The sequence below is a fragment of the Elephantulus edwardii genome, unplaced genomic scaffold, assembly GCF_000299155.1.
Source record: "Elephantulus edwardii isolate Elephantulus edwardi_28Jun2011 unplaced genomic scaffold, EleEdw1.0 scaffold00027, whole genome shotgun sequence".
Taxonomy (NCBI): Eukaryota; Metazoa; Chordata; class Mammalia; order Macroscelidea; family Macroscelididae; genus Elephantulus; species Elephantulus edwardii.
This window is the reverse complement of record NW_006399777.1, coordinates 12,128,338-12,143,881: the sequence shown is the minus strand read 5'-3', so window position 1 is coordinate 12,143,881 and position 15,544 is coordinate 12,128,338. Positions and strand designations below refer to the sequence as shown.

The 15,544-nt window shown below is 43.3% G+C and overlaps 1 protein-coding gene across 4 annotated transcripts in view; it reads right to left on the bottom strand.

Annotated features, from left to right (window-relative positions):
- Positions 1-15,544, bottom strand: part of RARB (retinoic acid receptor, beta) — a 571,381-nt gene that overhangs the window by 123,919 nt on the left and 431,918 nt on the right. For all 4 annotated transcript variants that reach the window (XM_006883350.1, XM_006883348.1, XM_006883351.1 and 1 more), the window contains one exon: positions 3,827-3,968. In XM_006883350.1, the coding sequence (XP_006883412.1) occupies positions 3,827-3,968 (142 nt within the window). The remainder of the gene's footprint in view (positions 1-3,826; positions 3,969-15,544) is intronic.

The following is a 15,544-nucleotide window of genomic DNA, read 5'->3' as shown; positions in this document are numbered from 1 at the left end:
TCTAATACAGATCAAGGGGCATGATTATTGTTCTATTAACCACTGGCAATAAAACAGCAGAAGGGTTATGTGAACTTGAATTATTAAACCTGCCTTTTGATGTATGGATTGCAGTTGAATTTCCGACTTTTTGATTTAACTAAAAAAAAAAACCCAAATGAAACTCATTGCTGTCAGGTTAATGTTAACATACAGCGACCCCTACAGGACAGAGCAGAACTGCCCCATTGGGTTTCTCAGGCTGTGATTCCTAATAGGAGCCCATCTTTCTCCTGGTGAACTGCTGGTGGGTTTGAACCTCTGACCTTTCAGTTAGAAGCCTAATACTTAGCCAATAACCAGCAGGACTCTTTTGAGTAACTTGAGCCTAAATCCCAGGGCTGCTAAATGGAGAAGAGTATTGAAAATACCATGGACCACTAGGAGAATAGACAAGTTCGTCCTGGAGAGGGTGAAGTCAGGCTGCTCCTTGGAGGCAAGGATTCTGAAGCTTCATCTGACATACTCTGGACACGCTGCAAGGAGGGACCCAGTCCTTGGAGAGGGATGTCATGCTTGGGAGAGTGGAGGGACAGCGCAGGAGAGGAAGACCCTTGATGGGATGAATCGATTCAGTGATTGGGGTAATGGGGGTAGGTGTGTTAGAGACAATAAGATTGGCACAGGATAGAGCAGGGGTTAGGGTTATTGTACATAGGGTCACAGATGACTCAACAGTACATAAAAACAACAGCAACAGACTGACAGAAACAATAGTCTGAAAACAAATGTCTGTCCTTGATTCAGACTCAAGCACTATGAAATGTCTAATTACAGATGACAAATTTTACCTTAAATTAGCATGAACTGGCTTCTCTGTCACTTGCATCAAAGAGTTCTGAGAAATACAAATGTGTCCCACGGCTACAATTAATACTCTGCACACACATACTCTTGCTAAAAGGATTAGAGAAGAGACAGCGTTGTGAAGAGGTGGCTGACATGAACTCTAGTCTTGGGTCTGTCTTTGGCCAGCAGAGGATTACTGAGAAAACTGTTTCGTCTTTCTGGGCCCTAGTGTACCTGTATGTCAAATGAGAAAGGTGAGTGAAAATCAATCTCTAAGATCTCTTTTCAGTTTTAATATTCTACAAGGATCTGTTATTCCTGGGTTCATTTCAGTTGCGTATACTGTGGTCTAATTGGTTACCAATTCTCATATTTTGTTGCTTCCTTCTATTTCAATTTAAATACCCACACACATTCACATTTTATTAGATTCTCAACACCTACATTCCAGTGAGTTATTTCTTTTATCTGTCTTCAAACAAAAATATATTTGTTCTTTTTCTACTTGGACAGAACAATCCTATTTCAGTCCCATTTCTAGATTCTTAGATCTAAGTGCAAGTGATAGGTTCTCTGAGGGCAGAGAGGAGAGTTTTCCTGTGCACATAAACGTCTTACTTTTTTTTTTTTTTTTGGTGTCAGGAGTGGGATATGAAGTAACTTCTTTTTTTAATTGCCAATCAAGTTTCCAAATTTCACAGAGTAGCACAATATGGCTCTTAAGTAGTATAAACAGGAAGTGGGTCTCCCTCCCACACAAAATAAATATAAAATACACAGCTTCCCCTAAGTTCACATCTGGATTACTCACAATTTTAGCATGAACTGGAATTCTCCCGCTCTGATGACAACCATGGCTAGAACATGTCAGAATGAAAGTGGACCATTTGGTGATTATCTCACTAATAGATTATACACAATCTGTTCCCTCCAGGTCATTCAGATGCTTTTTCATTCACAGGATTTGGGCCTGCACAGGATTTATACATTCCCACTGGTTCATTTTAAATAATTTGATAACTTTAAATTTATAGAGATTGAAGGGTCCTGACTGAAATGTGGACAAAAGACTCATCATGTGTCCACAGGACCATTCAGAAGAAGGAGATTCATGCCAGAAGAGGTCATAAACCTATTCCGGATGATAATTCTTAGCAATAATCTGAAGGGTGAATTTCAGGGTTAGTTGGATGAGCATCTCATTGATACCATTCAGGGTGGAAAGTCTGTCTCTTTCTACTTCTCAGCCCACAGGGTCTGTTTTATTCTCGACAGCCTTCCTTGGAGGATATGGACCAGTTGGACCAGTGTCTGCTTGTTTCCTCATCCACAAGCATCGGAAGATAGGACACATCTGTTTGGATATTTTAAACATGAGTCTCAGACACGCTCTCATTGAGTCTGCCTAGGTAACACATGCTCGCCATGAATCAATGACAGTGGCTACACATAGAATATGCTCATTGCTTAACTTGACTGTCGTGATCCAACCTTAAGTATTCCCAGAAGTGTAGACACGTGACGGGCAGAAAAGAGAACCAAAATTTGGGTGTCGTTAGGAAAGGTAAAGGGATGGGACTCATGTTGAGTGGGATACTACAATCCACAAATGTACAATCCAACAGTCAATGAATGAAGAGTTTTGCAGCTGAGTACTATCAGGAAAAAGGGTGCAAGGCTAAACGGTACAGGCATTTTTGCGTCACCCCTTCTGGCAGTATGGCCTGGGGGTCCACAGCCTCCAAGGACCCTTCCTGATGACAATGTACACCTTGGAGAGCAAATAAGCCTGATACGTGAAAATGACCTGTAGCCAATAAAACGAGGGGTGGTGAGGAATTCTCATGGAAGAGGGATTACAAATAGACTCATTGCTTGATTACCAGCTGTTGCCATCAAGTAGATTCTGACCCTTCACGATAACATGAGAGAGCAGACTCCACAGGCCCCGCATAGCTACACTCTCCATGCAAGTAAACCGCATCTTCAGCTGGTCTTCTCCTAAAGTCATACTACCCACTTAGAAATCTAAGAACCTCTGGCTTGTAAATAAATAATTCTTCCAGCCACATGGTAGCTTTTTCACCCCACATTCTTGGAAGGCAGTTTCCAGATCCCACATATCCCCAGAGTCCTGTAACCCAGTGTTCGATACACAGAGGGCCTTCACTGAATCCCCAAATGATGCAGTGATTGAAGAAACAGAAGGCCTGTAAGAGGCTGATGACCTGGTGCACACCTTTACATCCTCAACTCAGCCAAGCTATTTGGCCACCATTCTGGGTCCTCTCTCTATTTGAAATGAGAGCGAATGCAACTGCTGAATGAACTGGTGGTGTATTGAGTCTGTAGTCAATCATGTCTATCTCAAATCTGCGTGTTTAGAGAGATGGCCAATCAATTCTTCATTTGCTAGACTGTTCCCTTTCGCATTAACAGACCAAATTATTATTTGAAAGAGAGGATAGCTTGGCAAGAAAAGCTAAGTGGAGATTGGAAACATGCCAAGGCCCCAAATCTCTAAATGTTTTTCCCACAAGAAGAGTTTCCTTCCTTTCCCTATTCACACACACACACAAATAAAAACACCCCAGATTGCCACCACTGTTAACATTCATGTCATTTTCTCTTTACTGTTAACAAGCGGGGAAAACAAAAATCCTTATTCTCATTGTTAAGACGGGGAAATGGATCCACGGTACTTCAGGTGTGATAAGACCGAGTCTACCCAGTGTGCTGGTTGCGATTCTGTAATACAACCTGACATTACTGACACCCAGCTCCTGTCCTGATACCAACAGCCACTCGGGGTGTATCTGAAAATCTCCGCCCCTGTTCTCTTCTCACACCCTCCCTGTTTACATCGACCTTCGGCACTCAGTAGTGCCTTGTTGGAATTCCATATGATAATATTCTCCACATTTTTATCTTGGTAGCTGACCAAATCATATAGATAAAGCAAAGAGGGGGGGAAAAATACATTTGTGTCTTCACTTACACTCTTTGGACATTCCCACTTCAAAGCATTTCTGGAGCCGACAGTACTGGCATCGATTCCTGGTGACTTTATTAATAACACAGTTCTTATCTCGGTGACAAGTGTAAATCATGTTCTTCTGAATACTTCTACGGAAAAATCCCTGTAAGCAAGCAAGGAGATGAGAAAACCGAGTCAGACAACGGAGCTTCACCAGAACTCAAAGGCAACCTCATCAACGCACTGGCAGCAGGTTTTGGATAAAGAACGGATGGCAGCAGAGAAGTTAACTTATTTTACCCTCAAAACCCCTGTGAAATATTAATAGCGGGCCTCTCTTTGTGACAGTCCAGAAAGCCTCTTTTAATCAAAACTCGACGTGACTGTTGTTATCCTTCGAAGGAAAAGGAATACCAACAAGAGGCCCTTGGAAAGTCTAATACAGGGTTGGGTTCATTCCAAAGAGGCTTAAGCTTCAGGGCCGGCTCCCTCACTGGCCAGCGTAGGTTCAGGAAAACCAGCTATCAAGAAACCCAATAGGGGAAGCATCTCATTTATAGAAGAAACTATCTCACGGAAGAAGAGCCTTTTAAAGTTATCTAATTTCTCTGTATTTACATGTTTATCTTTTACATATTTAGCTTCTATTATAGCATTTAAAAATAAGCTTTAATTTGCAAACTGGTAAGGGGGGAAAAATCAACCAAAATTGGAAATTAGGCAGAAACACGATTGCATGCCCACTGACTGGCAAACAGCTGTGCCGTCCGATAGGGTGGCCACCAGCTGCATGTGGTTATCTGAATAAAAATGAATAAAAATTGGACACAAGAAAAGAGATTATTGCTCTGCTGGAGAAAGAGGGGCTATTTCCTCCTGTACCAGTCAGATCTGATTTGACGGTACACACACACACAACACATACATATACACTCTAAAATAAAAAAGATATTACGTCCCTCAGTCACATTAGTCATATGGTCACTAGCCACATATGGCCACTGGCTACCACAGTGGACAGTACTCATCTGGAATATTTTCTTCATTCCAGAAGGTTTTGTTGGACAGCACTGCACCACACCACTGACAGACAAACAGATGCTCCAGAGATACAGAATGTGATTTGGTGTTTTCCTTTTAACTTATCATTTTCTCTTGATTAGCTCCAGACTGGTAAGTTAAAAATAACCACTGTCTGGGAGAAGTGCTGAGGATCTCTTCCCGGGAGAAAGCAGACCTCTGAGGGAGCCCTGGTGGCACAGTCTGTAAGGAGCTGTGCTGTTAACCCAAAGGTGATGCTGCTTTGGCAGTTCAAACCCTCAGGAGAAAGAGGGGAAATTGACAGCCTCCAAGAAAGCAGCGCAGGGCATTAATCAGTTCCTGACTTGATTTCCCAATTTCACCCCAGCGTTCTTTCTCTTCCCCATGTCCTTGTCGATCTACACTATCTATTTTCTTTTTTATTTCCATTCATTCCTTGTTTCACACTTTCCTCCCTGCTTACCCCTCCCCTGCCCATTTTGCTTTTCTCTTTGATTTATTTGTTTCTTTGTGGGTTTTTTAATCTTGTTGTGTACCATCTAATTGCATCTGTCTGGTACAAGAGGGGATTGCCCCTCCCTCTCCAGCAAAGCATCTCGTGGATTTGAACAGCACATCTTTGGGATTGCAGCACAGCTTCTTGCCACTAGGCCACCAGAGCTTCCTGCTGCTTTTCTCTTTAAAAAGTAAAATGAATTAAAAAATTTTTTAAAAATCTTTCATTGCTATACAATTCCCCCCTCCCCCGCCCCTGACCAGTCCACTCCATTATGCAGCTTTCATTCTGGACTCTTGTCATGACAATAATACCTAATCATATATTCCTACTAAACAGTTCTCTCCCTCCTCTGTTTCAATGCCGTCTACATTATTTATTCCCTGTTAGTTTCCCACCAACCCCGATGTCAGTCCCATTTTACAATAGTGGCCATATGCAGTATTTGTCCTTTTGTGACTGAGATATTTCACTCAGCATAATGTCCTCCAGGGTCACCCATCTTGAATATTGCATGAGTTCCTTATTTTTCAATGCTGCATAGTATTCCATTGTTGAATATACCACAGCTTCTCTATCTATTTGTTTGTTGATGGGCACTTGGGTTGTTTCCAACACTTTGCTATTGTGAACAAAGCCTTGATAAACATGGGTGTGCATTTATCTGCTTGGGTGGCAGTTCTGGAACTCTTCTTATTAACTGTTGGTGGGAATGTAAAATGGTACAACCACTCTGGAAGGTTGTACAGCACTTTCTCAAAAAGTTAGAAACAGAAATACTATTTGACCCAGCAGTTCCACTACTCGGAATATACCCTAAAGAAACCAACTGCCGTCCAAGCAGATATATGCTTACACTACTTATTTTCTTATGAACTTCTTTTTTCTCCCTTCCTTCTTTTCACCTCCTCTCCTTAATTTTTTACCTAAATCCTCAAAGAAAGGACGACCCTCAATAAGATGGATTGACACAGAAACCGTATCAATGACCATAACAACGGTCTTGAGTGTATGAGACATCGTGAAGTTGGCACGAGAGAGAGCAAAGTCCTGATCTGGTCATTCACAGTCATGGTCAGAGTCAGTCGGATGGCACCTGATAACAAGAACAACCACGCCAATATTTCTGCCATGTCCTTCTCTGAACGTGCTATGTCATTTTATTCTTTGCCTCTGTGATGGAATAAATACACCTTATGGGCACACAGTTAGGACCTATCAGCTGCTTTGCTGGAGAAGATGGGCAGACTTCCCCAGTGCAAGTTACGGCCGGTGAAAACCCGCTGGAGGGTCAGCTCTGAGTTGGCTGGGACTCGATGGCACACACACAACACCACACAGCATTCCGGAATCAGAGAGATCATTTTTAACTTCTGACTATTATATTTTGACAAAGTACAGTTGACTTGAGGCCCTGTAAACACAGGATCTCCCTGACTCTTTCTTTGCTATTATTAACCACGCTGCTTTGTGAGCATTCTTTGAACCCAGCTTGCTGGATACACGGACACACGAGTAGAGAGTGAAGGAAAACACTCAGTGTTCTCTCTCATCTAATAATGAAGAGAGGGAGGTCATGTCCCACACGAGAGGGCTTCTACACTGCCCTGAGCGTCCAACGCCAAGAGCTTCACCTCTTCAGTGGGATGTGACTTTTGCCTCCATCAGACACAGCTCTCTGCAGCAGAGTCATGTGCTGAGAAGAAAAAAAAATAAGACTCATTATCCAAGTTCAACTTTCCTCCTAGTACATTAACGCTCCAGGAGACAGCACAAAAGCCATTCAGAGCTAAAGCGTATTAGCAAAGTGAGCTCAAGCGACACACGCGGTTGGGATGTAACGTGCACACCCTAGGATTTTAATGTCTAAATAAACATATCTTCACTGGCATCATGGTTCAACTGTAAATGCCTAGAAATCTTGTTTAAGGTTGCAACTCTTGTCACATACACGAGACACACAACTTATTTCTGTATCTCCGGAGCTACAAATGGTGCAGCTTCTGAAATAACAGGTTATAAATGTTCCCAAGCCTTATGGAATCTGTGCAGAATGGCCATCTCAAAATATTTCTTTCCCAACCAAAATATACATACAAGATGCTTTCGGCTGCCAGATGTACAAATTCAATTTCTAGAAGCATCCAATTCTCTTGGGCCAAGAAACACCCACACAGTGGCAGACACCTTGGTGAGGAATCGGTAAACACAGTCACTACCATGTATTAAAATCCAAATATTCACCTCCGCAGATTCTTCAAATGTACCGTGGGAGAGAGAAAAACTACCTCACAATGCTTAAATGAAAGGAGAGAGCACAAGAACTTTCTATGTGACTAATTATGCAGCCAGGTTAGTTCAGTAACAATGATGGTGGAAACGAAATAGGACTTCTTGGTTTTCCAAATCAGAGTTTTGGCTGGGTTTCAGGAGAGGGTCTAAGTTTCAGTAAATCATTTCCACCATGGAAGAATACTTGCTGACTAAAATATATGCCGTAAGGTATTTTTATACACGGGTTGGGTAAACAGAAATGCCCTCTGGGGCCAGGGAGAGATTTACATTAACACAAATCCTTCCCCTGCCTTGGATACATGGATGGTTATAAAAACCTTTCTCTCTGCTTTATGGATTTCATGAGTAGACGCGTGTGTGTGAGAGAGAGAGAGACAGAGACAGAGAGACAGAAATACAAAGAGAGCACGTGTAAGTTAATGCTTCCAAACAGAGTCATCTAAATCTTGAATTACATTCTTATTTATTTTAAATTTTCTACTAATTTATTTTCAAAATTAGAATACATTGTTTTCAAGAACAAATTCTTTCAAATTCCCTCATTCCCCCACCCAACAAACTGTACAACCCCATGATTAATCCTCCCTCCCCCTGCACATCCACATCCCTCTGCTTCCAACCGCTCCCACCCCTCCTGGGTCCTTATATTCATTCTACAATAATGGTTTTATACAATATTTATCCTTGTGGGGTTGAGTTAGTTCACTCAGCATAATGCTCTCCCGTCCCTCCCAATTTAGGTAATAATTTACAAAGTTATTGCTCCTACGTGCTGCATAGTATTCCATTGTGTGAATGTACCATAATTTCTCAATCCATGCGTTTGTGGTTGGACATTTGGGCTGTTTCCCTGCTCTTTTGATGGTGAATAACGCTGCTATGAACATTGGTGTACAAATCTCAGTTTGTGCCTCAGTTCTCATATTCTCATGGTATCTTCCAAGTAGTGGAATAGCTGCGTCATATAGAATTTCTATGTTCAGCTTTTTGAGGAAGCGCCAAACTTCCTTCCAGAGTGGGTGCACCATTTTACAATCCCACCAACAATGTATAAGAGTTCCTGTCTTACCACATCCTCTCCAACATTATTACTTGCTGCCCTGTTAAACTTTGCCACTGTTACTGGAGTGAAAAATTATAGTTATTGAATATTTCTATTTGGCTCACTTTTTCCTTTTAACTCTAACCATATAGTCATTCAAAACTTCTATTCTCTGGGATACTTGGACAACTAGCAATAACTATGAATAATATTAGAAGGCACTCTCACAGCAATGTGGTCACTCGCCAAGGAATAGCCTCCTCTAGCAACAAGCCCAAAGTATTGAGATGAAGCTTTGTCATCTTTGCCTCCAAGAAGCCATCATGCTTGGAAAGGTGGAGGATCAGTGAAAGACAGGAAGATCGTCAACCAGACAGACTGACACAGTGACTGCAGCAATGGGCTCAAGAGAGTTAGAGATGAGGAGAATGACACAGGATAGGGCAGGGTTCAGATCTGTCGTTCACGGGGTTGTACCTAACAATAACAACAACATATAGCTAAGTCAAAGCCAAGCAACACAATGTCATTGTTGGGTACCATCAAGTCGGAACCGACCCATAGCTGACCCTCTGGTGGGTTTTCAGAGGCATTTAATCGCATGGGAGGGGACCGTCCATCCTTCTAACCAGATGTTATTTTTCACTCTAGCAATGTCATGGCTTGAACTCTGTCTCTTCCAAGTATATGCTGTCTCTTCCAAGTATATGCATGTAATGACACAATGCAGAAGCTATGAGATGATCCTCCAAGATCTGATAAACCAAATAGTTGTAAAAGGATTAAGGATGGAATGCAATGTTCCTCATTCCTCTCATGGGGCCCTGGTCTGTGGGTTTCTGGAAGTTCCTGGAAGTTTCTGTAGGGTTTGCTCTTTTATCTCACAAAAGACAAGGAGATCAGTGCCAAGGTCCCTACAAGGTTGGGGAGCTCAGCTAAGACGTTGCCTTTCTGGTGGTTGAATCCACCATCCCCTCTGAGGGAGAAAGATGGGCAGTCTCCTCCAAAAAACATGCTGGAGGGTCAGCTATGAGTCGGTTCCCACTGAGAGAACTGAGTGAGAAAGATAAAAAGCCGAGAAGGGGGGGACTTAGTGTCACTAAAAAGAACTCTTTCCAGGAACAGAGTGCTTGTTACCTTTGGGATTCAGTTCTCTGTGCAAGGAGTTTCTCTGACTTTTGAAAAGTTCTGATACATGGAAATCTCCAAGGAATACACTGTCTACAAATGTAGAGGGAAAGAGAGACTTGACTCCACAACCCACAGAGAGCGAAGGCCTTTCCCTAGGGCTGGAGCCCTCCTTAATTTGAAAGTCCACCCCCTCCAAACTATAAGGGAATAGACTTTCCACAAAAGTCATCCACTTACAGTGTCTTTGTCCCGGCAGGCTGGATCTGCTCAAGGAGTACGACAGGACTACTCCTGCCTAGAAAGGAAGCTCATTTTCAAAGGAACTTAGAAAACAAAACAAAACGAAGTGGTTGACTATGTAATTCCATGAGACTGGAAGTCAGGAACCTGAAGCTCTGGTGACCAACTTGTAAGCATCTGTGCTGCCAACCCAAAGATGCATGGTTCAAATCTACCAGCTGCCCCATAAAAGAAATATGGGCAGTCTTTTACGTTGTAACTTACAGCTTCTGAAAACCCACTCGAGTGTCGGCTATGAGTCCGTTCCAACTCAACGGGACTTAACAACAACACACCAAAAGGTCAGGAGCTCTGCTGAACAGTCCGTAGGGAGTTGAACTGTTAATAAAAAGGTGGCATCTCTCTGGTGGTTTGAATCCACAGAAGGAAGATGGGCGATCTCTTCCTGCATGAATTACCGCCTCAGAGACCCAATGGAGGGTCATCCCAGCCATGACTGGTTCTGATTCACCGTCAATGAGTTTGCGTTTGAGGCTTCATACCCAAGGGTTGGTAGTCTGAACCCACCGATTGTTCCACAGACCTTTCCTGTAAAGACTAGCAGTTTAAAATCCCTTTGTTTTTCCATAGTACTTTGTCATACAATTTGTTCTCTGCCATCGAGGTGACTGTGACTGACAGTGACATACACACAACAGACCAGAACCTTGTTCCATCCTGCGTCATCCTCCCTGCCTCTGCCGTCTTCTAGCTTACTGCCAGAGTCACTGCGTCGAACCATCTTGTTAAAGGTGTATGGCAGCAGAAATCTTATGGAGAGAGGGTCACTTTGAAGAAGAATCGAGTAGACAGCAGCGAGTCTACTTTGAGAAACAAAATTCCAGCCATACGTAAAAAGAGGCAATATTGTTGGGTGTCGCTGAGTTGACTCTGATTCACAGGGATTCTATGAAGAGAAATCTCGATCGTGTCCTGTCTATGTCAGCCTCACTATCTATGATATACTGAGCCCATTATTACAGTCACCAGACTGGAGACTAAGGTGCGCCTGATCTGGGCTACGGTCTCCGCAATTACGTGCTATGCGTCAGAGACTTGGACAGTGACTAGGGATGATAGAAAGAGAATTGATGCTTTTGAGCTGTAGTGCTGAAGAAGAGTGTTGAATATACCATGGACTGCTAGGAGAACAAACAGGTTTGTCCTGGAGAAGGTGAAGCCGGAATGCTCCTTGGAGGCAAGGATTCTGAAGCTTTGTCTGACACACTTTGGGCATGTTGCAAGGAGGGGACTGGTCCTTGGAGAGGGACATCATGTTTGGGAGAGTGGAGGGGCAGCACAGGAGAGAAAGACCCTTGATGAGATGGATTGATTCTGTGAGTGGAGTGGAGGAATGAGTGTGTTTGAGACGGCAAGGTTGGCACAGAACAGAGCAGGGTTTAGTGCTGTTGTACATAGGGTCGCTATGAGTTGCAACCGACTCGGTGGCACATAACAACAACAACAACAACAACACATCAATCCCATGATTTAAGGGGCTTCTTCTTTCTTGCAGACCCCTCACTGATCTGAACAGAATGCCTTTTCTCAATGACTTACCCCTCCTAACAATTCCCCAAGTGTGTAAGATAAAGTTTCACTGTCTCCGTACCTCTGAGGAGTACCCTGGTTGCACTTTCTTCAAACGTGCTAATTTCAGGTGTGATATACTCTTGACACTCATGGGATACAGACAGGTTGGGGAGGGCTGACCGGATCAGAAAAGCAGAGAGTCAAAAGGAAGACTATGGCTTTAGCAGGCAAAGCAATCTGAGGGGAGAGAAAAGTAGAAAGTAGAGGAAGAAAATTCCTAGTCTAGGAGCTGAGGGAGCTGGTGGCAGCTCCACATACCTGCTGTATGGACTGGGACAAGGGGAGCTCTGGTGGCTCAGTGGTAAGGAGCTGTACTAGCAATGCAAAGTCTTTTGGTTCAAATCCACCAGCTGCTCCATGAGAGAAAGATGGGCAATTTCCTCCTGCATGATGTATTGCCTCTGAGAACCAACTAGGGTCAGTTCTGACTCGACGGTATACAACGACAATGAGAAAGGCTCTCTTTTCCACACACAGGGTGTGTGGACGGTTTCCAAAGTCCCTTCCAGTGCTGGGTTTCTGGGATTACAAATGTGTCCTCACACTAGGGAGTGATGAGGTACAATGATACGGGGATAAGGAAGTTTCTATAGGGAAAAACCATTGTTTTGTCAAAGAAGCGGTCTTCCAAAGGAAAAAAAAGGAGAGACAAGCCAGCTATGGAACAAGAAAAGCAACTTGGGCTCACCGAGGACCAACCCAGGGCTTACAGGACAACTCACAGAGGGATGACACTTGATCGGTGCATTTATTAAAGAACTGAAGCCTCACAAAATCTCTGGGAGGGACCTCAGGCAGGCAGTTCGAATCCACCACTTGCTTCAGTGGAGAAAGATCAGTAACCTCCTGTCATGGGCCTGAGAGTCTCTGAAAACCCACGGGAGGGTCAGCTGTGAGATTTACATCTCAACAGCAATGAATTTTCAGGGATTCAGACACATAAGAATTTGAATTCTGACTCTATTACCTACCAGCCACAGGCTGTGGGTGAGTTATGCTAAAACTTTCTTGAAACCTCAGATGCTCAATAAGAATAAAATTATCTACATCACCCCAGTGTCTTCAATGAGGAAATGTAGCTAGAACTATGCCTGGCACGTAGTAAGAGTCCAGTGAATTGCAGCTACTATTTAATGACTTATATTTCTTTTCTCAAAGCTCTCCTCTGGCAAACATCAAATGCTGGCGAGGTTGTATAGAAACTGGAACCCTTATTCACTGTTGGTGGGAGTGTAAAATGGTGCAACCACTGTGGAAGGCGGTATGGCGCTTTCTCAAAAACTTGGAAATAGAAATACCATTTGACACAGCAATTTTACCGCTGGGAATATACCCCAAAGAGATCACAACTGACACCCAAGCAGATATATGCACACCCATGTTTATTGTTGAAAACAAAGAGTTGGAAACAACCCAAGTGCCCATCAACAAATGAATGGATACAGAAGCTTGGTATATTCACACAATGGAATACTATGCTGCATTGAAAAACAAGGAACTAATGAAACATTATTCAAAATGGGTGACCCTGGGGGACATTATGCTGAGTGGAATATCTTGGTCACAAAAGGACAAATACTGAATAGTGCCACTGTTATAAAGTGGGATTGATATCGGTGTTGGGGCTAAACTAAGAGGGGATAAACAATGTATATACTGTGTTGAAACAGAAGAGGGAAAGAGCTGTTTAGGAGGAATATATGATTAGGTATTATTGTCATGACAAGAGTCCAGAATGAAGACTGAATAGTGGAGTGAACCTGGGGGGAGGGATTTTATAACTATGAATTTTTTTTTTAACTTTTCAAGGAGAAAAGTGAACTGGGGAGGGGGACAGGGATACGCAGGGAAGAAAGTGTGCAACAATGAATGAATGGAAATCCAAAGTCTCTGTAAACTTTCACTAAAATAAATTAAAAAATAAAACAAACAAACAAAAGCTCTATTCTGAACCATTTCCAAGGCATATTTTATGTTTAAACTGTAGATTAAAGAAAATTTAAAAAGTGGGGTGTAGACTGGTGTTCTGAATCCCTAACCAAGCTTTGGACTCCGAAGGCCATCCCATTATTTACTCATTTCTCACTGACTCATTTATTCAGTGACACTTAATCACAGTAGATGTGGCGAGCTCTCTTGGGGCACGCAATGATGTGGACAGCACCTCTCTTAATCTACCAGGAATCATGAGTCTATTGAAAACGAGTCACATTTGATTCCATGAAGATAGGAAAAGGCTTTTGTAGTGACAGGAAGTAGAAACATGTCCAGTACAATGCCAACCACATGATACCGTTGTTGTGTACTCTCAACTCAGACCCACCTCATAAGCTGACCCTCCAGTGGGTTTTCAGAGGCTGAAAATCACACTGGATGAGAATGTTCATCTTTCTCCTCCAGAGCAGCTGGTGGATTTGAACTGTGTATCTTTGGGTTTGCAGCTCAATTCCTTATAACTAAGTCACCGGAGCGCTCTAGTACATAGTTGTTGTTATATGCCATTGAGTCTCATCTATGACGTATAGGGACCCTATGAAAAATGGCCCTGAATCGTGTCCTATCCTGAGCCGACCTCACCTTCTACGACACACCTGATCCCACTGCCACAGTTGTTAGGTGCTATCAAATTGAGTACCCGATGAACAACAAATCTAAACCTTGTCCTAACCTGTGCCGTCCTCACACTTCCTGACACACGAGAGCCCATTGCAGCAGTCACCGTGTCAGTCCACCTGGTCAAGACTCTTCTCTTTGTCTGTCCTCTGCCTTTCCAACTACGATATCCTTCTTCACAAAATAGCCCCTTCTGGAGAAGAGTACTGAATGTACCATGGACTGCCAAGAAAACAAACAGATTCATCCTAGAGAGGGTTAAACCAAGCTGCTCCTTGGAGGCAAGGATTCTGGGGCTCCGTCTAACATACTTTGGACATGTTGTAAGGAGAGAGAGGTCTTTGGAGAGGGACATCATGCTGGGTAGAGTGGAGGGACAGCACAGGAGGGGAAGACCCTCTATGAGGTGGATTGATTCAGTGACTGGGGTAATCGGGATGGGTGTGTCAGAGGCAATGAGATTGGCACAGGATAGAGCAGGGTTTAGGGCTGTTGTACATAGGGTCGCTATGAGTCGCAAACAACTCGACGGCACGTAAGAACAACAACAACAGCAACATGCTTACAAGTATGCAAGATGAAGCTTTCTCATCTTTGCCTCCAAGGAGCCGTCTGGCTACACCTTTTCCAAGACATATTAGTTTGTGTTTTGAGGCAGACCATGAAATGTTCAGTATCGTTGTCTTAGTAGGTAATACTATCCAGTACTATACTGCCATAGTAAGTGAACAAAAAATATTTGTTGAGTAAATAAAAGGAGGGGAATCTAGGAACTCAGGTGGTACAGTGGTTAGAGTGTGTGGTTGCAACCAAAAAGTTGAAGGTTCAAATCGATTGGAGAAGGATGGGCAGTGTCCTTTTAGAGATGGACAGCCGGGCTTGGAAACGCATTGGGGCAGCTCTCCTCTGTCCTCAGCGCTGCTGTGAGTTAGAAAGGATTTAACAGCAGCGGCTTTGCTCCTCATTTGGAAGGGGAATCAGAATCATTCACTAGCTCTGGAGAAGGGGCAAGCCTTCCTCCAAGGGCAATGTCAAGGTCAAGGAAAGTCAGAGAAAAGTCACGGGTCCAAGGCTGGTAAAGTCACACAATGAACACTGACAGCTGGAAGAGTCAGGAAATGTCCAGACAGAGAACATTCTTGAAGGCTGGGCCAAGAAGTTCCAGATGCTTCTGAGCAGGAGAGAACCAGAGACAAACTTCTCTTCCAGCAGGATGGTTCAGGGAGCCTTGAATCACTGATGTGTCATA